At 37.2% G+C, this 24,856-nt stretch overlaps 1 protein-coding gene across 8 annotated transcripts in view; it reads right to left on the bottom strand.

Moving 5' to 3' along the window:
• Window positions 1-24,856, bottom strand: part of MEF2A (myocyte enhancer factor 2A) — a 155,931-nt gene that overhangs the window by 70,250 nt on the left and 60,825 nt on the right. For all 8 annotated transcript variants that reach the window (XM_074966536.1, XM_074966533.1, XM_074966534.1 and 5 more), the window contains one exon: window positions 12,047-12,250. In XM_074966536.1, the coding sequence (XP_074822637.1) occupies window positions 12,047-12,250 (204 nt within the window). The remainder of the gene's footprint in view (window positions 1-12,046; window positions 12,251-24,856) is intronic.

Here is a 24,856-nt window from a genome sequence, read left to right as displayed (position 1 = left end):
ACAAATACATTTTGCTACCTCGATGGCTACACAATGTTGGAACTGAGCCAGCAATATCTATAAGAAAGTGTTATTCCTCTGTTCCATTCTGTCAGATTAATTTCCTTTCTATTATGATTGTATCATAAAGGTCAGCACTGTAATACGGAGTCTTTTTTTAAGAAGTCTTTAAGCAATCACAATCATTGTATGCTTTAATAGACTAGTATAATGACCTTAATATCTGTGAATCTATGAATGTGGCAAAGCTGAAATCAAATCAGAACAATAAATATTGTTAACATTGGGGTTGAAGTTACTAAATTAAGCTACTGGAACAAGTTAAATTTGTATGAAAGGCAATTTTTTGTTAATTTTTGTTCACTTTATTAGTATCTTCAAAAGCTACAGTTATTCTTAGACTAACCCTTTTAACTTATTTGTATTTTTAAAGAATGATCAGGATTGATACTATTTTCACAAGCAGTCAATGGTGTGAAAGACAACGTTTATTTCCAGGTCTGGACTTTTAATCTTCAACCCTGCTGCAGTAAACCATGCATGTTGTCTAAAGGAATGCCATGAATGAACTAGAGATGGGATTTTATGTTGTTAATCCCAGTTGGTTGGACAGCCAGCCCATTTATCCTTTTGAATTGTTCGCGGACAATAAGAATTGTTCACTGATGGCTGGCAATATGTGAAGTGAACAGACAAAACTGACATATAATGGCATCCACAATCAGAAAAAGTTTGCAGCAGTATGCTAAGACCACACTGTATCTGACTCAAAGTAGGATTAAAAGTCTCCTTTTCCCACTAGATTAAAAAGCCCTTCAGTACAGAGTGTTTTCCTCTCCATGAAAGTACTTGTACACAGTAATAAAGTCACCTTTTAATCTTCTTGTTAATAAACTAAGCAGACTGAGGCAGAAGGCTAGAGCTGTGAGGCAGAAGACTAGAGCTGTGAGGCAGTTACCTAACTTTTGTAAGTAGAGCTGTGTGAGCACCAAGAATTTTGACCAATGAGCTGTTTCTGTGGTCCTATATAGATTGGAGTCAACCCCAACAGTCATTTTTCAATTCTGTGGATTTTCTATGTATGAGAAAATTATGACAAATCTGAAGGCACTACACTTAAAAATGTACTGCATCAGTACAGCTGCGCCACTGTAGTGCGTAAGTAAAGATGCTCCTATGCCGATGGGAGAGCGTCTCCTGTTGATGTAGTTAATCCAACTCTGTGAGAGGTGTAGCTATATCAGCAGGAGAGGCTCTCCCATCAACACAGCACTGTCTACACCAGTGGTTAGGTTGGTGAAACTACTTCAACTTAGGGGTGTGGATTTTTCACACCGCTGAGAGATGTAGGTATACCAATGGGTCTGTAGTGTAGACCTACACCATAAATCTTTTGAATATTAATTTGCAAAATAAATTGCAATAGTTTAGAGTTCTAAACTGTACAGCTATATAATTATTTGCAATGTTGTTGTAGCCATGTTGGCCCCAGGATATTAAAAGAGACAATGTGGATTAGATAGTATTTCTTATTAGTATTACCTCACCCACTTTGTCTCAACTATACTATAGACTAACTTACATGATCAGATTTACTGGTATAACCAATGGGAAAAGTGTTCAAAAAGGAAACAAATTTAAGGCTCCAGATTGCAACCTGTTTCTTACCATTATTTTAAACAATCAAAACTATTCTTGATCAACTTTTGTGCCAAACAGATACATTAGTCCAGGGATTCTCAAACTTAATTGCATTGAGACTCCTTTCTGACAACAAAAATTACTACATGACCCCAGGAGGGGGGGGGAGACCAAAGCCCAAGCCCTGCCACTTCGGGCGTGGGGGGGCAAAGCTGAAGCCCAAGGGCTTCAGCCCCAGACAGGGGGCCTGTAACCTGAACCCCACAACCCAGGGCTGAAGCCCTCGGGTTTCGGCCCATGGCGGTGGGGCTTGGGCTCCAGCTCTGGACCCTAGCAAGTCTAAGACAGCTCTGGTGACCCCATTAAAATGGGTCCCAACCCACTTTGGGGTCCTGACCCACAGCTTGAGAACTGCTGCATTAGTCAAATATAATTTCTGCAACATTACACATAATATTCTGTTTTATTTGCCTTGTGCTCTCCAAAGCATTGTGTCAGGTCAACATGGAGATAATTTTGCTTGGTAGTGCAAAAAAGTCTGCTACTGTAGAAATGTAACCTGAAATATTTACAGACAGTGTATCAGGAATTTGTTCAGTGGCACAGTGTTCCAGCAATGACAAAAAATAGGGGTCAACAGCATAGTTCTGGTAACCATAGACAGGTGATGTGGACTTCCCCATTGCTGCTGCCACTTCTTGGTACCTGTTTTTTTTTTGTTTGTTTGTTTTTCTTTAAGAGAAAAGCGCTTCTTGATTATGATTGACAAACAAGGAATGTTTCTGTAACATCTATTTTTCTCCCCTTTACCATATTACTTCCTCCCTACCTGTGAATTTTTTCTCCCTTTCTCTTCTCCCCTGGCTACTCAGCCTCATATCACTCCCATTCTTCAGCCATTCTGTTTTATGCTAGTGTTTTTAAGAACTAATATGTCAGAGGTTGGTGGAATAACAATATTGGACTACATGAGATGACCAAGGGAGATACACATTATAATACTAATTGGAATCTGGATTGAGTACCCATTGTGCAATCCCAGAGTAGAAAGCACTTAGAATCCTAGGACTGGAAGGTGCCCCAAGAGGCCGTCTAATGCAGCCTCCTGCATTCAAGGCAGGACTAAGTATTCTAGACCATCCCTGACAGGTCATTGTCTAACCTGCTCTTAAAAATCTCCAATGACGAAGATTCCACAACCCCCCTAGGCAATTTATTCCAGGGCTTAACTACCTTGACAGTTAGGAAGTTTTTCCTAATGTCCAGCCTAAACCTCCCTTGCTTCAATTTAAGCCCATTGCTTCTTGTCCTATCCTCAGGGGTTAATGAGAACAATTTTTCCCCTCCTCCTTGTAACGTGTGCATAAACTACACAGCATAAATCAGCCATGAAAAAAGGAAGCTACTGACACATTCCATATAGCTCTAAATTACAAACAATAGTCTTTTATATAACAAAATATGCTTTAAATACAAAGCCAAGACCTCCCCACCTACATACATAATATGCACCTACTGTGCAAAACATTTCATTGCAGAGATATCAAATATGTTAGTGAAATAAAAAAAATGACACTCTCGGCTTGTAAAGCTATTTAAAAATACACTCTTGTCCAACTTTGGCAGCCTGCATGAAGATCTACTTTCAGAGAAAAACAAATTTAAACGGATAAAATTAGTCAACATCACTGAATTTATTAGTTTTATGGCTATTTAACAGCTATGAGTAAATCAGGAGGGTAACAGAAAATGTGAACTGACTCCCAACCATAGAATCTCAGTGAAATCAATGGGCTGTAAATCATCAAAGAATTTGGCCTCTATGTACAAAAAAGATGCTACAACTTACTGTGTGACATGAATTCCATTATGAGTATATATATGTATGAATTCATCACAGCTACAGTGCAACTAAACTTGCAACTAAAGAAAGGAATTTACAAATATGAAAAATATGAAAAGAACTTTTAGAGGGCTCTACTTTCAGGAATTAGTTTTCTTTTCATTTCTGATTGAAGCTGCGTTTTCATACCATTCAAAAAATGACTAAAAATTGATTCTTTGGCCCTCTTTTTGAAATACTGTGAGGCTTCTCTTCTGAAACATTTCATTGGCTGGTTTAAGCCTCATCACCTTTTATGCAGATGATATTAGTTGACATCAGCTATCACTTGTTCTCTGACTTCTTATTTCATTTATTTCTCACCTCATATAGCATCTCTCAATAGATATGATGGAAAAACTATTTCTTGGCACACACAAAAGAAGACTGGACATAATCAGTAAGTATTCAAAAGAGGGAACAATCCAACACTGGAAGGGAAACAGAACTAGTGTACTCAAGGTCTTTTTCATTTTCTCTTTTTTTACCTCTCTCTTTTTTCTGGGCAGAGATTACATTATTTTTAAAAATGTAGGGCTTTTAAATATTAGTCTACACAAATATTTAGTTCACGGCAAGCAGAGGAGTGAATTTACCCCACACTAGCCTGCTGCGGATTAACTGTCCACCTGGACCCTGATGACACATTAATGGGTCATTAATGCACTTGGGTCTACTCCTGTTTCAAAGAGGACTAGACCAAAGTGCATTAACGAACTATTAATGCACTTCAGAGCTTGGTCCACAGCAGGCTGGGTGGGGCAGATTCACACCATAGCTTGCCATGAACTAACTGTTCATGAAGGCAAGCTCTTAAGAGTTTTTCATCAACTTCACCCAATGCAAAAAGACTATGGAATTCTTTCAAGTACCCTCAAAATATGGTAAAAGCATACTGTAATCACATAAAAAGGTAAAGAACTTAATTTCAGTGAGTGTGTTGGTTACCTGTATCCAAGGTCAAAAATCATAACAAAACAAAACAAAAAGAGGCTGGTAAAAACAGGAACACTATACCTATCTTATTCCCTAGCTTTCGGCTTGTAACCTTAGTGTTTCCACACCGACCTCTCTGATCTCTACAGCGTTACACTTATCCTCCGGCACACACTTCATCTAGCTGTGGAGGTACATCTGCTTGTTTATGCTGCAGGCCTTGCATGTGTGGATGAGATCTGCATACTACACTCAAAAGCCATGGACCTTAACAAACAAGTCTCTTATAGTGCACATGCTGTTTTTGATCATAAGAGGATAGATACTCGTAGTTGTTTATAATCAAAGTGTGACCCAATGTTAAATGTATATTGCTCTTTCTACACACTAAATATTAGATTCAGAGCATAGCTTGTTTGCACTATTTTCGGAAATTGCATATTTGTGTACATCGGCTTGCTTCCAGTTAGCATAACAGTAAGATACATATACTTTTTTTCACCTTTCAGCAACAGCAATGACAATCCACAAGACAGAAATAATACATGGATGCAAACCTACTATCAAAAAAATCATTAATGCCATGCAAAATCATCACAGGAAAAGCATTCCCATTACGTAAGAGCTAAGCTAATTTACACAATCATCAAGATCACCTCAATTTATTTCAAACCAGGAAACAATGGTCCTGTGATCATTATTCTAGTATAGCAACATTGTATAAATTAAACTATACCAATTAATGTAGATATACATTTTTGTGATAGAGACTGTTGTACTTTTTCACAGTTATTAAACATCCATGCAGACTGTCCAAGATAAAAAGATCTACTGTAAAAAGAAAAGGAGTACTTGTGGCACCTTAGAGATTAACAAATTTATTTGAGCATAAGCCTTCATGAGCTACAGCTCACTGCATCCGATGAAGTGAGCTGTAGCTCATGAAAGCTTATGCTCAAATAAATTTGTTAGTCTCTAAGGTGCCACAAGTCCTCCTTTTCTTTTTGCGGATACAGACTAACACGGCTGCTACTCTGAAAGATCTACTGTGTACTTCAGAGTAAATAAGAAGGTCACTAGACAGAAGATTTTCTTACTGGTTATGAGTACATACAAGACTGAAAAGCAAGTTGGTGTTCGACTGGTTGGCTCCCTCCCCCACTACTGAGATAGAACTGCATTATATATTGTACCAACAATGCAAGGGGATAAAGCTGATCCTGAAGTGATTCTAAGCCACAACAAATATGATTCAGGATTCCTTACTCACCAAACTCAAGTAGGCAAGTGAATTTGTCAAGTGTTAACTTAGTTTTATTTATATATTAATATATATTATATATTAATATATAATTAATTGCAGCACATAACGTAATTGTGTATATGCAATTGTCATTTAATATGTATAAAATAGAATTGATTTAATATAAAAGAATATAATTTCATATAAACTCCTATGAAATGTTTCCCACTTCTTCTTAAATAACCATCTCAGTATCCAGTTTGAGCAAGATTTTGGTTACAACTCTGCTTCCAGTGAAGGGACAGTTAGGAGAACCACACTATTCATTTCATGTTGTTCTTTGAAATTACTGGAAAAACAACAAGGAGTCCTTGTGGCACCTAAGAGGCTAACAAATTTATCTGGGCATAAGCTTTTGTGGGCTAACCCTTTTAGCCCACAAAAGCTTATGCCAAAATAAATTTGTTAGTCTCTTAGGTTTCAGAGTAGCAGCCATGCTAGTCTGTATTCGCAAAAAAGAAAAGGAGGACTTGTGGCACCTTAGAGACTAACCAATTTATTTGAGCATAAGCTTTTGTGAGCTACAGCTCACTTCATCGGAATGCTGTAGCTCACGAAAGCTTATGCTCAAATAAATTGGTTGGTCTCTAAGGTGCCACAAGTACTCCTTTTCTTTTAGTCTCTTAGGTGCTACAAGGACTCCTCGTTGTTTTTGCTGATACAGACTAACACGGCTACCCCTCTGAAACCCGTCACATTTGAAATGACTGGACATCATCTCACAGTAATTGAAAGTCAACATAATTTCATCTCTTTCGTGACACTACAGTATAAACAAAAGGTGATGAGCCTTGTAGGATATAAGTGCAGTTTCGCCTCTTGAATGTGGAGGAGCATGAAGAACTGGAGTTTGCCATTTGATACTAAAGCAGAAGTATGAACTAACCACTCAGATACTGCATTTCAAAAAGATCAAATTTCAGATCAGTAGCCTGTAAGATACCTAACAGAGTGTTGGTACCCTTTGGCCTTGAAAAATATTACTACAGTGACTTCAAAGCAATGAATTACTTATACACATTCCACAACAGGTTAGATCAACTACTGTGGAACTTTCAAAAGCACACAAGTGATGTAGGAGCCTAAGCAACAATTTCAAAAGTGACAATCCTTAAGTGCATTGGTGTTGTAGCCGTGTTGGTCCCAAGATATTAGACAAGGGAGTGAGGTGATATCTCTTACTGGACCAACTTCTGTTGATGAGAGAGACAAACTTTTGAGCTTACACAGAACTTGGTCCAATAAAAAAATATTACCTCACCCACCTCGTCTCTAACTCTTAGGAGCCAAAGTCCATGGGACTTAGCCTCCTAAGCATCTAAGTCACGTTTGAAATTGGGACTTAAGGTTTGTCTACAAAGTGAGATAATGCACTCCACTGGGATTTGATTTCTAAAGTGTACTAACGTGCTATGTATTACTTGGTCAGTGTAGACCTTGCTAGTGTGCACTAAAGGTTCTCTAGTCTAGTGCACAGAACTAGATTAAAGTGCACTATGGAACCTTTAGTGCACACCAGCAGGATCTACACTGACCAAGTAATGAGCAGCACATTAGTGTGCTTCAGAAATGACACCCAAGAAGAACGCATCACCGCACTGTGTAGACATGCCCTTAGAGGCTTTTGAAAACATTCCCTTAATCACTAGAGCTTATCTCCAAAAAGGTTTCAGAGTAGCAGCCGTGTTGGTCTGTATTTGCAAAAAGAAAAGGAGTACTTGTGGCACCTTAGAGACTAACAAATTTATCTGAGCATAAGCTTTCGTGAGCTACAGCTCACTTCATCGGATGCATCAAGTACTCCTTTTCTATCTCCAAAAAAACACTACTTTTTTTGTAAACTGCCTTTTATACAAAAATCAATCATAGCCAATAACAAATTCCTAGGCATCAAATACTGAAAAATCACCTTAACAAAGAAAGACGTTTGGAGGGTATTTGCCAACATCACAGAGTAGCCAAACAGGTGACAGTTGTTCTCTTTTCACCTGTTTTACTCGGGAGAGAAATAGCTTTCAGATCCATTGGACTAAAAGATTTGGGTACTTTGGTAGCTAACCAGATTCTTGACTGCAGTTCATCTCTCCTTTGTTAAACTAAATTAGCAAACATTTCATCTTCAGTTCAAATGCTAATTGAATACTGCCATGGCAGAGTATCAATTGTTTGTAGAAAATTAAATTAAAAGATAAATTACAGTGATGAAGTGGCAGATTTAAGATAAGAAAATTCAAAATTAAGGCTTTCACTTTGTCCCTAACCTATAATACTGTGTTTTGTTATTGCAAGGAACTATATATTTTTAATTCAATTGTGCAAGTTATTGCAGAACATATGAGTTACAGATAGTGAAGGTATAACCATGAAATTCTTGGATTTTGTCTTTTTAAATCAGGCCAGCAACATCAAAAATAAAACAATGGCATTTGTGAGGGGTTTTTTTTGTTTGTTTGTATTTTGACAGAATAGAAGAGCACAAATAATTTTCACTATGGTCCATATCTAGTCTGGTAATCTTCCTGATCAGACAAAATGCAAACAGTAATATGATTATTTCACAGACATTAGAGGTTTCTTAAAAGTGCTTAGACCATTGTTTTCATAATGAATAAGAACATAACCATATGTAGAAGCATAATATACCATTTCTGTGACACAAGTTCACGAGCTGCCTTCAAACTTCAGATCCTCAAGGATAGGTTTTGGTTTCTGATTAAAAGGATGTACTGTTTATCGTTCCTTTGCACTCAACACTGGCTGGTTACTAAGTTGCCCTACAAAAGATCAGTTGGGCATTTCTAATAACTCTCACAATATAAGAACAAGGTGACACCCAATTAAATTTAAAGGCAACAAATATAAAGCTGAAAAAAATGTTTTTTAAATACATACTATATGCAGGATTAAACCATGGAACTCATTACCACAAGATTACTGCACAATAGCAGGGACAGCTATGAATGAGGTGGAATAAAGATCATTTAGGAATGGGAGATGTTGGTGAAAGATTGTGAACTCTTGGGGCATGTACTGTCTTTTTTTCCCTCTGTGTTTCTACAGTGCCTAACATAACAAGATCATTGTTCATGGTGCTATCGTAATACAATAATAAATAATAATTCTCCAGGATCTCCCACCTGGAGCTGCTAATATCTAAACTGCCTTTGAATGTCTAACAACCTTTTGTGAAATATAGTCTGTATTTTTTAGGGAGAAAGAAGCTGCAGTAAGTTAATGGCATAAGAAAAAAAACTATGTTAGAATATCAGGATGCATCTAAAAATCATAAAAATAAAAAGGCGTGTAAGATTATATAAACCTTCCATCAGTTAAGCATTTTATACATTAACGTTAAGAGAAAAGAGGCTCATCCTTTTACTTAAAGTTTAACCTGGTGGATTTAGACCACAATTATATGTCCCCAGAGCTCCCACTCAACTCCATGAGAATTTACTCAAACATTACGTTAATGAGCATGGTATAAATACCTAGATACAGTAACTGGAATACAAAAAGGGATCTCTGAAACAGAAGAAGCAGGATATTTATTTCTGTATATCCTGAGTATTATTCACAGCCCTCCAGGAACAAATCTCATCCAAATCAAGGAGGAGAAGTAGCTGAAGTTGAGCAAATATTTGTATGTTGGCAAGCAAAACTATCCCATCCTTCCCTCACCTGAAAAATTATCTGTTAATTGTCTGAGCAGCAACACCCAAGAGAGCTGAACAGTAATTTTAGGCGATGAATTCAATGGGTCTCAGGTCCCATGTTGAGAATGCAGCACAAGCTGATTTTAAAAAGCCATGCATGCCCCTTCCCTCCTCCACCCCCTGCCAATGTTTTCCCTGTGAAGTGAGCATGAAATTCTACATTGTCCCTGAGATACTTTTCATAACAGAACTGAATATTAGCTACATAATATTACTTTTTTAATCTATTTTTTAATCTGGAATGTATCTCTAAGGAAAGAGGTCAGCCTACCTTACCTACCTCTGATGATCTTGGTAATCCATCAATAAGGATAATATCAGTTTTACTGGCCAGACAGGAGGAAGCAATTACTAGATATTTGTGTGAGCAACAGGAAATAGAGATTGATATAACTGTGATAACTGCATAGGGATGCATGCAGTTCTAGGGGTGAAAAACTCTTGAAAGGCTATACATTTGCAAGATGACCCCTCAACTTGGTTTCTTTTAATTTTGCTAAAACTGCATCCAGAAAGGGTTCAGAAGACATCATTTTAGGGAGATTCAGAGTCCAGAGGGCTGATCTACAGAGGCTGAGGGCTGTGTTTCATGTAGGGCAGTGTTGTGTATAGAGGACAAGGAAAAGTCCCTAAAAAATTAACTAATCTAGCTCTGATAATCTAAGAACTACATACAACAGAACTATAGAAAAGGCAATAAGGGTCTGCAGCAGATCCAGACACAATAAGAGGCTCCTTGTATGTTATCTGCAACAACAGAACTGAGGGTTAACCGTTTTCTTTCCCTCTGCTTGTAATTATATCGACTTTGTGCATACTTTATTTGTGTCAACCCAAAGATGTAATAACTGTTTCCTCAAGTCTATCCAATCAGGTATGTATTACCAGTATCAATGAATTATAAAGTTCATCATATAAGTCTGGCAGGTTGACATCTTTCCTTTGCTAACCAACTGGGATATAAGAGCAAATATGAAGAGCTTGTTTACTCCCTGATTTTCTGCTGCTATGAATTCTGTTTGGAGATGGATCATAAACAGGACTAACTTCCTCATAATCTTGTGAATTTACAACAGAGTCAATCAATGGAGCCAAATTATCTATACTAATCAGCATTCCAAAACTGTCTCCAGTGGGTGAATGATGCGTAAAGTTTGGCTAGAACATTGGAGCTTCTAATTTCAATTGAAGCACAGACCAAATATCATCAGGTCTACTGGTAGCTATTGGTCATTGAGCAGCAGTGTTTGGAATCCTCACTCCTCCTTTTTTAAAAGTTTGAACCTCTTGTAACAAAACCCCTAAAGGGTTGAATCCAGCACCTCTGACTCTAAAAGCATGAGCCTCTAGTGCTTGACCTAAAGGACTGAGTCCATTAGCTTGGAGGCAACAGCCAAATCAAGTCTCCATATATGGTCTAGCCATGAGAGGGGGACACAGAGAAATGCTGTTAGCATGTGTTACAAGACAACACTATTAAACTTCACTTACAAATTTATTATACACATTTAACCATTACTTCCTCAAACAGTGAATGAGACCCAATTTTATTTAAATTGTAACATTTATGTTTGTCAATACATTGTTTCCAAGGGCACTGGATTCAATTTTTTTACCTAACGTGTTTTCAACGTTTGAGGATCTTTCTTTCTCATTAGACATTTTAAATATATAATCCTATTTTAAAAGATTAACGCTAAAGAAAATTTGTAGGGAAAATAATAAAAATGACAGTTATTTAAAATGTAAGAAAATTTTCTTTAAAGGTACAGTAATACTAAAACTACCATAAACCTACAGTAGAGGAATGTTGAGAACTTTTATATTTTTCATATAGTGAACAAACAAGAGGACCAGGTACCTCCACATTCTGATTGTTTTTATCCTCTCTTTTTGAACATAACAGGAAAAATACTGAAAGGCTAAAAAAGTACAAAAGTAGTTTTAATACAAATTAAATAATTTATCAATACATTTTTGCCATAAAAATAGATTTAGACACTTTAGACACATAATAAAACGACACATAGTTGTGCAACAGATAAGACACAACAGACCAAATTCTGCTCAGTTACACTTGTGCAATCCTTCGAAAGTAGTGCAGTTACAAGAGAAGCTGTGCAGAACTTGGCCCATTAATATCAAGGAAAGATTTTATAGCTTTTATAAGAATTCAGCCAAACTATGGCAAGGCTACAATTGAAAGGAGAATCCATAGTTTCTATTACTATTTAGTTTAGACATTCAACCAGAAAGTGGGAATTGATGAGTTCTCATAGTAGTTGTGCTTTAGCTATTAACACAGAAGCAAACAAATATCTATTAGTAAATATTCACAATATTGGATTACTGTGGAAACGGTGATTCTTTTGACCACCAAATGTAACATTAGCTATAACTGAGAAATATAGAATTGAAAAATAGCAAATCATATTTAATAACTACTGTTTTTAAAATGCTTACTCAAAAATATTTTACTTAACATACTTTAAACACCCCTTTACTGCTCTACATTTTGCCAAAACAAATACTAGGAAGATAAGAAAATTGATCATCTTTTCAAGTTGTTACCTCAACAATATCCGAGTTGGTTCTGCTCTCATGGGGTTCATTGTATTCTGTGTATTTGAGTAGAACTTTGTCCATATCAGTGCTGGCATACTGAAAGAGTTTGTTAGAGCTGTTAAAAATGATGAGTGCTATTTCACAGTCACAGAGCACACTAAGTTCGTATGCCTTCTTCATTAATCCAAATTTCCTCTTCGTAAAGGTCACCTACACAAGGAAGAAGAGTGGAGGTTTTTCAAATGACAGAACAAAACTTTGAATGCCCATAATTAACACATAAAAATGAGTGTCAGTTGAGAGCTGGCACTTTAAACTTCTAGTAACAAGACATCTACTATAAGCATGCAGGCAAGTTTAACGTTCACTGTGAATTCTCATTTCTCCTACTCAAATATACGGTCATGTCATTAACACAGTGTTATACAAGTGAAATAGAAGTTGGTGGGAACAGTATCTTCTACTAAAACCATAACTATACAAGAGCCAAACTCTTAATTGTAATAAATAAAATTAGTCTACTAAAAAAAACCTGTTAAATGGATCTGTCCCTAGAAACTGTAGAGCCCAGATATACTGAGAGGGTCATACTTGGTGAGCTCTTTATAACTGATCCATGTAGTGATGTTATCCACTTACCCCTCTTTGTCACTGAAAATTAAGATTTTAATTAGGGCTGTTTAATTGCAGTTAACTCACACAATTAACTCAAAAAAATTAACTGCGATTAAAAAAATTAATCACAATTTATCACACTGTTAAACAATAGAATACCAATTGAAATTTATTACATATTTTTGGATGTTTTTCTACATTTTCAAATATATTGATTTCTTTTACAACAGAAAATACAAAGTGTACAGTGCTCACTTTATATTATTTTTTATTACAAATATTTGCACTGTAAAAACAAAAGAAATAGTATTTTTCATTTCACCTCATACAAGTACTGTAGTGCAATCTCTACTGTGAAAGTGTAACTTACAAATGTAGATTTTTTTTTGTTACATAACTGCACTCAAAAAAACCCAAAAAACCAATGTAAAACTTTAGAGCCTCCAAGTCCCCTCAGTCCTACTATTTGTTCAGCCAAGCACTAAGACAAACAAGTTTGTTTACATTGACGGGAGATACTGCTACCTGCTTCTTATTTACAATGTCACCTGAAAGCGAGAACAGGAGTTCATATGGCACTTTTGTAGCCAGCGTTGCAAGGTATGTACATGCCATATATGCTAAACATTCGTATGCCCCTTCATGCTTCAACCACATTCCGGAGGGCATGATTCTATGCTGCTGATGTTTGTTAAAAAATAATGCGTTAATTAAATTTGTGACTGAACTCATTGGGGGAGAATTGTATGTCCCCTGCTCTGTTTTACTCGCATTCTGCCATATATTTCATGTTATAGCACTCTCGGATGATGACCCAGTACACGTTGTTTGATTTACAAACACTGTCACTGCAAATCTGACAAAATGCAAAGAAGGTACCAATGTGAGATCTAAAAATTGCAACAGCACTCAACCCAAGGTTTAAGAATCTGAAGTGCTGTCCAAAATCTGAGAGGGACGAGATGTGGAGCATGCTTTCAGAAGTCTTAAAAGAGCAACATTCAGATGCAGAAACTACAGAACACGAACCACCAAAAAAAAAAAAAAATCAACCTTCTGCTGGTGGCATCTGACTCCAATGATGAAAATGAACATGCATTGGTCCGCTCTGCTTTGGGTCATTATCGAGCAGTACCCATCATGAGCATGGATGCATATCCTCTGGAATACTGATTGAAGAATGAAGGGACATATGAATATTTCGCGCATCTGGCACATAAATGTCTTGCGACGCTGACTACAACAGCACCATGCAAACGCCTGTTCTCACTCTTAGGTGACAATGTAAACAAGAAGTGGGCACTATTATCTCCTGCAAATGTAAACAAACTTGTTTGTCTAATCGATTGACTGAAGTAGGCTCTAAAGTTTAACATTGTTTTATTTTTGAATGCAGTTATTTTTTTATACATAATTCGACATTTGGAAGTTCAGCTTTCATGATAAAGAGATTGCACTACAGTACTTAGGTGCATTGAAAATACTATTTCTTTTGTTTTTTACAATGCAAATATTTGTAGTCAAAAATACATCTCAAGTGAGCACTGTACCCTTTATATTCTGTGTTGTAACTGAAATCAATATATTTGAAAATGTAGAACACATCTAAAATATTCAAAAAAAATGACATTCTACTATTGTTTAACAATGCAATTAATCACGATTAATTTTTTTAATCGCTTGATAGCCCTAATTTTAATATACATAATGGAAAAGTATGGAAAGCAGAACAAAAGTTGACAAAATCAAATGCCTCTATGTTGATTTTTATATCCTTTTATATTTAAATACTCTGAATATACATTCACTTTGCTCAATATTTCTTATTCTTTCAGTTATCTTAGAATGGGAACTGCAAGCACTTTGATAAATAGATAGGAAAAATGTTCTCATTTCATGGTCGCTTTAGTGTAAGTTCCTCTATGCCCTCAGCTATTGTGGAACAACAATTCCCTTCACTCAAAGAAACAGATATACAGACAGTAACCATTTACTAGGGGAACCTTGGATTACAGAACAGCCATGCTGCTCATGCTGCAGTATATTAGGACAGGGGCCCTTTTTATATCACAGGTCAGGTACTTAAATGAGGTAAAATGCTGAAAAAAGCTTTAATCCTAGACTTACAAAATACAAAGGAAAATTCTTGGTACGTTAATGCTCTATAAAAAACATCAGGGTCTTCAAAGAATCTTGTGTATTATAGGTAGTTGGAAGGCAAGGGCAAGAGAACCACCACCAAAACCATGCTGAAAACGTATACCAGCAAAATAAAGAAAACAAACATTTTTAAACAATAAGGCATACATTCTCAAAGTTGTGTGCTGAGATTTAGTTGCATGATCCCTATTGACTTCAGCTTTGGGTAGGAAGATAGATGCCTGATTCCTGCTGAAGAGAACTGGAGTACAGAAAACAAAAGAAACATTAAAAGTATCATAACACCTTTCTCTCCTTAAAGCTGAACCTTGTTAACCAAAATACATAGCTTTCTTTATTTTCAATTTTAGGCAACTTTAAGGAAATATTTTTCATCAGTGGAAATTCATTGCTCACTTTCTCTTCCTTTATGTTTTTCGGTAAACCATAAAGGTGTTAAAAAAGCAAGATTTACCAAGCCTATCAAGTGCTCTGAAGAAATATTCCCACACTATATCATATTCCTCACTACATAACATAAGAACAGCTATACTGGGTCAGACCACTGGTCCATCTAGCCCAGTATCCTGTTTCTGACAGTGGCCAAGCCATATGCTTCAGAGGGAATGAACAGAACAGGGCAATTTTGAGTGATCCATTCCCTACTAGGGTACTCACAGCTATAGCCTGCACTAGTTGATGGCCATCAATCATCATATAGTTCTGCCATCTTAAGAGTTTACAGACTCCACTTTGGACCTATAAATTGCTATGTTTCAGCTAGCTGACTGTCACAGGGTAGCTGGCTGGAAGGGCAAAAACATGAAACACTATCCAATACTTTTGGTTTGCCAATGTTAATTGAAGCCTCAATCCTAGATTAATACAAATTCAGCTCGCCAACCTATACTCATTCTCCCACATTCTGAACATTGTAATGGACTTGCCCTCAGACCACCACTTGAAGATGAAACAGTTACACTAAGGTAGATCTTTTTTTTTTTTTAACCTAGTGGACAGATCTGCCAAAAGTAATTTAACTCATTGTAGAGTATTTTACCAAATGAAATGCTATCATGTGCCATTTATTATTCAGGCACCTGAAATTTTAGCTAAAACTCAGAGACAACAAACAGAACTTTTTTGGGTGGAGGGATAGCTCAGTGGTTTGAGCATTGGCCTGCTAAACCCAGGGTAGTGAGTTCAATCCTTGAGGGGGCCATTTAAGGATCTGGGGCAAAAACTGGGGCTTGGTCCTGCTTTGAGCAGGGGGTTGGACTGTGGTCCCTTCCAACCCTGATATTCTATGACCTTCTGGGCTCCCAAATGATGCCATGATCAAGCACTCAACACAAACAGGTTTCAGAGTAGCAGCCGTGTTAGTCTGTGTCCGCAAAAAGAAAAGTAGGACTTGTGGCGCCTTAGAGACTAACAAATTTATTTGAGCATAAGCTTTCGTGAGCTACAGCTCACTTCATCGGATGCATGCAGTGGAAAATACAGTGAGGAGATTTATATACACAGAGAACATGAAAGAATGGGTGTTACGATACACACCGTAACGAGACTGATCAGGTAAGGTGAGCTATTACCAGCAGGAGAGCAGGGAAAAAAAACTTTTGTAGTGATAATCAAGGTGGGCCATTTCCAGCAGTTGACAAGAACGTCTGAGGAACCGGGGGGGGGGGGGGGAGAGATAAATATGGGGAAATAGTTTTACTTTGTGTAATGACCCATCCACTCCCAGTCTTTATTCAAGCCTAAGTTAATTGTATCCAGTTTGCAAATAAATTCCAATTCAGCAGTCTCTCGTTGGAGTCTGTTTTTGAAGTTTTTTTGTTGAAGAATTGCCACTTTTAGGTCTGAAATCAACACCCTGATTATCACTACAAAAGGCTTTTTCCCCCCTGCTCTCCTGCTGGTAATAGCTCACCTTACCTGATCATTCTCATTATAGTGTGTATGGTAACAATCATTGTTTCATGTTCTCTGTGTATATAAATCTCCCTACTGTATTTTCCACTGAATGCATCCGATGAAGTGAGCTGTAGCTCACGAAAGCTTATGCTCAAATAAATTTGTTAGTCTCTAAGGTGCCACAAGTCCTCCTTTTCTTTTTGCGGATACAGACTAACACGGCTGCTACTCTGAAACCTGTAATATAGAGATAACTGACTACCTTACATAAGCGTTGTGATTCATAGATTTTAAGGCCAGAAAGGACCACTGCGCTCACCTAGTCTGTTTTGTGGAACACAGACCAGAGGACTTCTCTGAATTAATTCCTGTTTGAAGTAGAGCAGACCTTTTAGAAAAACATTAAATCTTGATACATACATACACATTGCCAGACAAAAAGCTATGATAACCATGTGACACCATGCAATAACCAGGAGTATGATTAATGCAGTTTAGCATTTGTGGTTATTAAATTAAATTCTTTTTAAAACAAACATTTGATTTTTTTTCCCCCTTACTCACCACCCAATGGTGTCACTTCCAGGAAAAATTAATGTTGTCATGGTATTTAACTATGCATTCCCAAGTTTTAGTATGTTTGGCTTTCTTTTTGAAGTTTGCCCATAATACCAAATTTCCTGGGTTTATAATAGGGATTGGCAACCTCTGGCACACGGCCCACCAGGGTAAAGCCCCCTGGCAGGCCAGGCCAGTTCGTTTACCTGCCGCGTCTGCAGGTTCAGCTGATCGGAGCTCCCACTGGCCGCGGTTCGCCGCTCCACGTCAATGGAGGCTGCGAGAAGCGGCGTGGGCCGAGGGATATGCTGGCCGCTCCTTCCCAGAGCCCCCATTGGTCTGGAGCGGCAAACCGTGGCCAGTGGGAGCCGCAATTGGCCGAACCTGTGAACGCAGCAGGTAAACCAACCAGCCTGGCCTGCCAGGGGGCTTCCCCTCGCGGGCCATGTGCCAAAGGTTGCCAATCCCTGGTTTATAATGTTTGGTTTCAGAATAACTACAACTTCCCCTTAGTATTTTACCCCATATTACCATTATATACTTTCAATTTAACTGCATCAAAATATGGTGTGCCTGTCAGTTTTTCTCTAAGATAACATTTCATATGTGAACACTAAAAAAACCATGAGGATATTGTCATATGATGTTTCCAATTATACGAAGTTATGAAGTATGAACTTTAAATCATTTTTACTTAAATTTTTATGGCCAAATTCATTTGTATGCTCTGGCTGCTTTATGCCACACTGGAGCAGCCCAACACAGCCAGAGAGTACTGTCCAGTTAAGCTGCTTTCATAGCGACTTTGCTTCTTTAAAGCTGTCAGACTGTCTGGAACAATTTCCCCCACACTCATGTCCTCCCAATTCTCATTCCCTCTTGTATCTTCCTACTTTCCTCTGAACACATCCCAGAATCCATCTCCCTGCTACACTCCACACTTCCTTGCACACTTCTCTATCCTATAACCCATACATTCCCCAGCATTCCCTCTCCCCTCATTTCCCCCTCCTTGCTCAGTCTCTGTTGGGAAGCTGTGGTATAACAGGCAGTTTATGACAAGAAATATTTAGGATGAATGCTAAATTATGCCATTAGTTTTCATAATAGAAAGTTAATCAGCAGGTACATGCCACATGATGGCAGGAGGGGGAGAAATGAGAGCAAGCGGGGGCTACACCCCAGGGGCATGGCAGAGGCTGTATCAAATCCACATAATTTGAACCTTCCCCCACAGTCACGGGAGTTTGGGAAAGAAACTCCTGAAAGGAGGAAGCCATTAACTCAGCTGGTATCAAACACAGAAGCAACTGCAGCAGGGTCCTTCAACACCAAAGATGTCATCAGCGTCTTTTCCCAGTTTTTTCTTTGGACAGTCTCTTCCCTAGGTTGATTGGCAACTGTTATTGTTTATTAATGCCATCAAGTTCTTTTATAGATCTTTTCATCCATACCTCTTTGAGCAATTTACAAGGGAGGTAAGCATCATTTAACATTGTAGCACAGGGAGGTAAAGGGACTTGCCCAAAGCTGGGAACAGAGCAGAGGTCTCCTAAGTTCCAGACTGGTGCTCTATCCATTAGGCAACACTGTTTACTCCTGCAGTCACTTCATATCAGCCTCACACCACTTGCTCTATATGCCTGCTTTACCTCCCTCATCATCCTCACTGTCTCCCCTTCCTGCCTTTCCATTTACTTACTTCCCCATTTAGCAAACCTCTCCACGCAAAAAAAAAGTAAAACTAAAAGTCCCCTCCCTCTACAAAAAGAAAACAAACCCTAACAACCCCCCCCCAAAAGAACACCCCATAGAACGTGATGTTTGCAAACCAACACCACTGTTCTTTTGTATTTGTATGTTATATCCTTTCCAATTGCCCCTTGTCTGTCTTGTCTACGTAGACTGCAAGTTCTTCAGGGGAGGAACAGTTTCTCATTCCATACAGGTCACAAATGGAGCCACAATCTCAGCTTATCTCCCCAGGTACTAATATAATTAAATAATAAAACCATCTCCTCTCCTTCAGAGAAAATTAAAACAAAAGCCACTTTCAAAAAATAGCCACCATCTCCCATATTTCTGAATGAAACTGAAGTTAACCTTTCTTCAAAGGAAAATTGTGATCCCATATGCTGTCTGGAGACAGAGAGGAACACTAGGAAGAGGTGAATGACACCAGTCATTTTAACCAAGGGTAATCTGTAGTCTCAGTCGCACTGTGAACAATAGGAGATGGCAGCATTTTGAAAGAGTCCATGGAATTCTCCGAGGTAGAATACTATTCTTCAGCATTTGCTGAAGGAGAAACTTTCAGTTATGAATAATTGGGAAAAATTACCATTAATTCTAACTAAACATTTTAAAAATGTATTCTAGGCACAAGACTTCAGAGAGTTAACTATAAAAGGGAAATTTGAAGAGTCTATTTTACAATCACTGGGGATAAAAAGAAGTGTGACACCAAGTACTACATATCTTAAAGCAGGGGTCTCCAAACTTTTTGAATCGTGCACTCACAGGGCCAGCTCTGGGGAAGCAAAAAAAAAGAAGAAGAAGAGGTGCCGCCGAAGAACCAAAGGTCCAGGAGCGCTCCTGCAGCGCACCCCCATGGATGGTCTTGCGCACTCCACTTTGGAGACCACTGTCTTAAAGGACCCATTTTTAGTTAATTTTAACAAACTAACAAATTTACTTTTAAATCCTCAAGAAATTCATTCTACACTCAGAGTAAGTATTCTGAGGAGGACAATGTGCTGTACATTTCATACCTAGCAACAGTTTCAATCCTCGCTTTAAGTACACAACTCAGCTCAACTTTAATTATGGAGTTGCACTGGCGTTGCCATTTTACAAATTCATAAACCACTACACCTTATGTTTAACAGCTGTCAGAACAACAATATTTTTATGAGCAATGCTAAAACATGTTTTCCTTGGCTCCTAGGGTTGGTTTGTTTTTAAATTATTGGTATCTACATTTCATATTGAGCAAGCCTGTGTAAAACAAATTGTTTGGAGGGACAAATTTGAGTTTTCTGTGGAAGCTGAGTGAGGAAATTATATCAACACACCCTCTACATCAAGACATTTTTCCGTAAGTAAAGCTCTGTTAGTGCTGCCTCTCTGCTGCCAACTACACTGTAAGATACATTCCATACTATCAATATCTCCTGGTGGGAGGTATCATTAAAGGAAACAGACAGACATCAGAGCTACACAGCACACTGCCAAAAGCCATTTTATTAAAACAATATATATACTTCTTCATTAAAATGGCTGTTGGCCAGTGTCTGCAGTTTCCTAAAAAGCTATAAAATAAAGCGTTTGTGTCCATCTGAAAATCCATTGCAACATTTGTCAAATAAAGTCTCTGCACAGGGCTTATGAATTTTGGAAAGCTATTCATATTGTAGTTGCAGATGTTAGCAAGCTACATGAAATGGAATATGCAAGTCATTGGACATACTGGGGCTTACTTATATATTCAAACAGACAATGATAAAAGTTGGAATTATTACTCATTGTACCTGCACGCTTTTTCTAGATGAAAGATGTAGCAGCCTACCATTTGTTAAGACTACTAACATACTGTCTGTGAGGTAAGAGTTCTAACCGACTAGAGTCTTCCTTCCATTTCACCATTTTATTGCAGTGTGTCTAGTGATTAGAACACAAGCCGTTGGGTCAGACTTCCATGGAACCCAGTTTTTGCTTTTCCAGTGAATTGACCTCGTTCCCCAGTTTTCCTCATCTGAAAGATGGGTGCGACTCTCAGCCCCAGCAGACAAGGGTAACATTGAAGTTTAAATGTTTGAAAATGTTTGGCTATCATTAGATTAAGGGAATATACACAAAATTAGTATTCCACTCTTTTATATTATATATAATTGCACCTTCTTGTATAAATATAATAAAGCACTAAACCTGATTTGGAACCTCAAAACAGCTGCTTAATTATTCTTAAAAATGAAGCAATAGCAGTAAATGAACAAGGGAGGTGGAAAGAAATAGATACACAACAGAAAGTGAAACAAAATGAAAGGAAGGAAAGGGTAGTGACTAAACACATGTTTCTGAATGATTTCATAAAAGAAATTACTTTTGGAAAGCTTTAGAACAACAAAATTACTGGAAACTACTTACGTTAGTACACAATTTTCACTATTTTAAATAGAGAACAATTTTAACACTCAAATATATTGTACCAGAAAATATCATGTCTTCATTCCCCTCTATCCAAAATGAAGTTTTTGATGCATTTGGATTTTTTTTAAAGTCATGCAAGATACACCTTGCAAAACAGTAATAGCCTGCAAATTAGATAAGCATCAATTAGAAGTTATGATCTAGTCATTCTTCATAGATCACCAAATTTCATATGATCCAGATAGCACATTTTACAATTAGGAGAATAATTATAATGGCACCAAGCAGGACTGCTGTAAGTTTAGACTGAATTGTTTTTCCCATTAGAACCCCTGATTTTTCCAGGCTCATCTTAGTTTCAAATTGCATCAGGATGAAATTTCACAAACTATTAGATAAATCATATTTTTAAAACTGAAAATTGGTTCAAGTTCTTCAAATATATGTGTCATATAATAGTAATTAAATATTAATGGAGGGATATAGCATAAAAACCAAGCAGTTTTATGGGTGGTGCAGCTCCATTTTGTAGACAGTAAGATTAATAAATTAAGGCTGTCATAATAGGTTTTTTTAACCTATTAAAAATTTTATTTGGTTTTAAATGCTGTGTGTACTGTACGTTTTCTAACCATCATAATGATGGCAATTGTTCCCCAATAGGACACAGATGACAACCAATGAGCTCATGAAAATATTACTACTTTAAACACAATCGTGAGTAACCTTGATCTAGATTTTCACTATTTCAAGATGATACTAAGAGTTATTTTTAATACAGAATGTATTAAAGTGACTTACAATATTAACATGAACATAGAGACCACATTTAAAACAATGTCAACAAAATGGAAAAAACACATTCCATTTACATGTATGAAAATAAAGATAAAATATCAGAATAAAATTAGTCCATTCAAACTTAAATATTGTTACATGGTCAAATTTTTAGTAGGGCTCTAGAAATATATCCGTGTTCATAGGCAAATCCTACATTCAATAAGGACTTGCAAATGGCCAGTTAGACACACAATCAGCCAATTTTTGCACTGCAAAGTTGCCTAGTATCCAGATATTGATATACACATCTCTTTCTGTATAAAACACTTTAATGTTCTTAACATATTTGGGGTAATTTCTATGGATTTTAAAGGCCCAGGAAGCCAGAAGTATTTTCTAATCAATCAGATTCAGCCTCACCATGGAAAGGTTACATTGGAGAAATGTTTAGTTCACTAATGTCTATGCCTATGTGCTTGTATCTGTGTTTGTGTTTAATTATGCATTATGAAAAGTTGCATAAAAAAAAGTTGCATGAAAAGCATTATGCATTTGAAAAGTTACTCAGTATTGCAAAAAGAAAAGGAGTACTTGTGGCACCTTAGAGACTAACAAATTTATTAGAGCATAAGCTTTCGTGAGCTACAGCTCACTTCATCGGATGCATCCTGCTTCTAGATCAGGGCAAAAATACTGCAAGAACAGCCTTCTGGTATTCCAGCACCTCCACTTCCAGCCAGAACAAAGCTGTTCTTGGAATAGGGGAGGAAGAGGAGAGGAAGTAGAGAATGCCACATTAAACTTCCCAAAAGTGGTATAGAAGAGTCTAGAAGGGAAAGAGGCAGGGATTCTTCCATGCACATAAGCCTTCTCTTGACAGGCAAATAGGGTGAGCTTTTTGATTGTGTTTACTCAATTGAGTTATAGGCAGTCCTTGGACTTATAATACAATTGGTTCCTTACAATTGCGTCGTAAAGGAACGTCAGAACTCCAAACTGCAATCTACTCCACTGTGGGACCAAGCATCATAAACTCGAAACCTACAGTCACAAGTCGAATCAGGGTGTCATTGTAGAAGCGTCGTAATTGCCGTACGTCATAACTCAAACGTAGTAAAGTCGAGGACTGCCTGTACCTTAACTCAACTGATGAAAAGCCTTGTTAAAATACAGCATAATACACTGGAAGCTGTTTTAGCTGGCTGTGTTGTAGTAGAGGCTCCCCCCAGTTCTAAAGTCTAATTAAATTATGTCAGATGGTTCTCCTTTATCCAGTAAATTATTGACATGTTCAAAAATTTCTAGTAGGTGAGACAGGATGTTTCCCTACAAAAACCATGCTGGTTGGACTCTTAGCACATCATGATTTTCCAACTGTTTTATTATTGTATTTTTCAATGATCATTTCAACCCATGTACCAGATACAGACGTAAGACTTACTGGTCTGTAATTCTTCAGATTACCCTATAGCCTTTTTTAATATAGGCATAACTTTTGCTACCTTCCAGTTCTCCAATACAATAGCTGTTTTTAATAAGATATTGTATACTTTTTCTAGGAGTTCAACTACTTCATAATTCAGTTCTTTCAGAACTATGGAATTTACAGTTCCTGGCCCAGTGACACTACTTTTTTTAAAATGTAATTTGTTCCAGTACCTCTTCTTCTGACACTGCAAAGAAGATTACCAGAAAAACAGCAGGTCTGTATCTTTCTGCTGTTACTCTTTGTCAGACAGAAGGCAAGCTCACCACCGTTTGGGAATATTTGCATTGCCTTGAGAGGCTATGTGGCTCAGTAGATAAATTCCCACATATGGCCTTGGGCAAGTCACTTCACCTTTTTTTACTGTCTCACCCACTTCCTTTGCAACTTAAATTACCAACTCTTCAAGTTAAAGACCATCTCTTACTATGTGTTGGTACAATGCCTAGCACTCTAGGCACTACTATCATGCAAATAATAAATAACAGGTAAAGATTCAACTTGTAATAACAAATCTGAAATGGCAGAATACTAATTCCTTACTTTTAAGTGTCCTTTTAAAAAAAGTGATCTGTTTTTCTGATGTTTACAAATCATAAATATTCCACAAAACATGTTCATACTTTCTTAACACAGGAAGGTTAACAGGTTCTTCAAAGTGATTCCGGTACTGATTTGTGAAGAGGTTTGATAACAAAAGTAATGTTCAGTTTGACATCTAATTTACTGTACTTTATTCTCTTCAGCTTAATAAATATAAATGCCCTATAGCTCATGTAAGCAGATAAGTGTTCTTAATTACTACAATGAGCATCTCATGTTAATTATAATCCCCCTGAGTAATAGTTAGTTTGGTATATTCTGTTTTGAGCTCAGTTATAATCCTATATAAAAGGAAACACTTTTGAAGAGACAAAGGATTTTCTCCCCTGTGAATTTATAAAATCAGGTCATGTAAGTAAAGCACTACTATGCTCTACTCAATGTTTCTAAATGAAAATGCATTAAACAGCCACATCAGGATTTAATATGCATGTTCATGAATGGTTTGCTAGCTAGTTATGATAGAGAAAAAACACAAACATGACAGTTAACTACTGCATTACGCTCTCAGGTTACAGTAAAATGAGACCTAGATTCCTTCATTATTTAGGTCAAAGAAATGGCTTATT

The sequence above is a fragment of the Natator depressus genome, chromosome 10, assembly GCF_965152275.1.
Source record: "Natator depressus isolate rNatDep1 chromosome 10, rNatDep2.hap1, whole genome shotgun sequence".
Classification (NCBI taxonomy): Eukaryota; Metazoa; Chordata; order Testudines; family Cheloniidae; genus Natator; species Natator depressus.
Note: the sequence above shows the minus strand (reverse complement) of the source record. Positions and strands in the feature narration are given on the sequence as shown.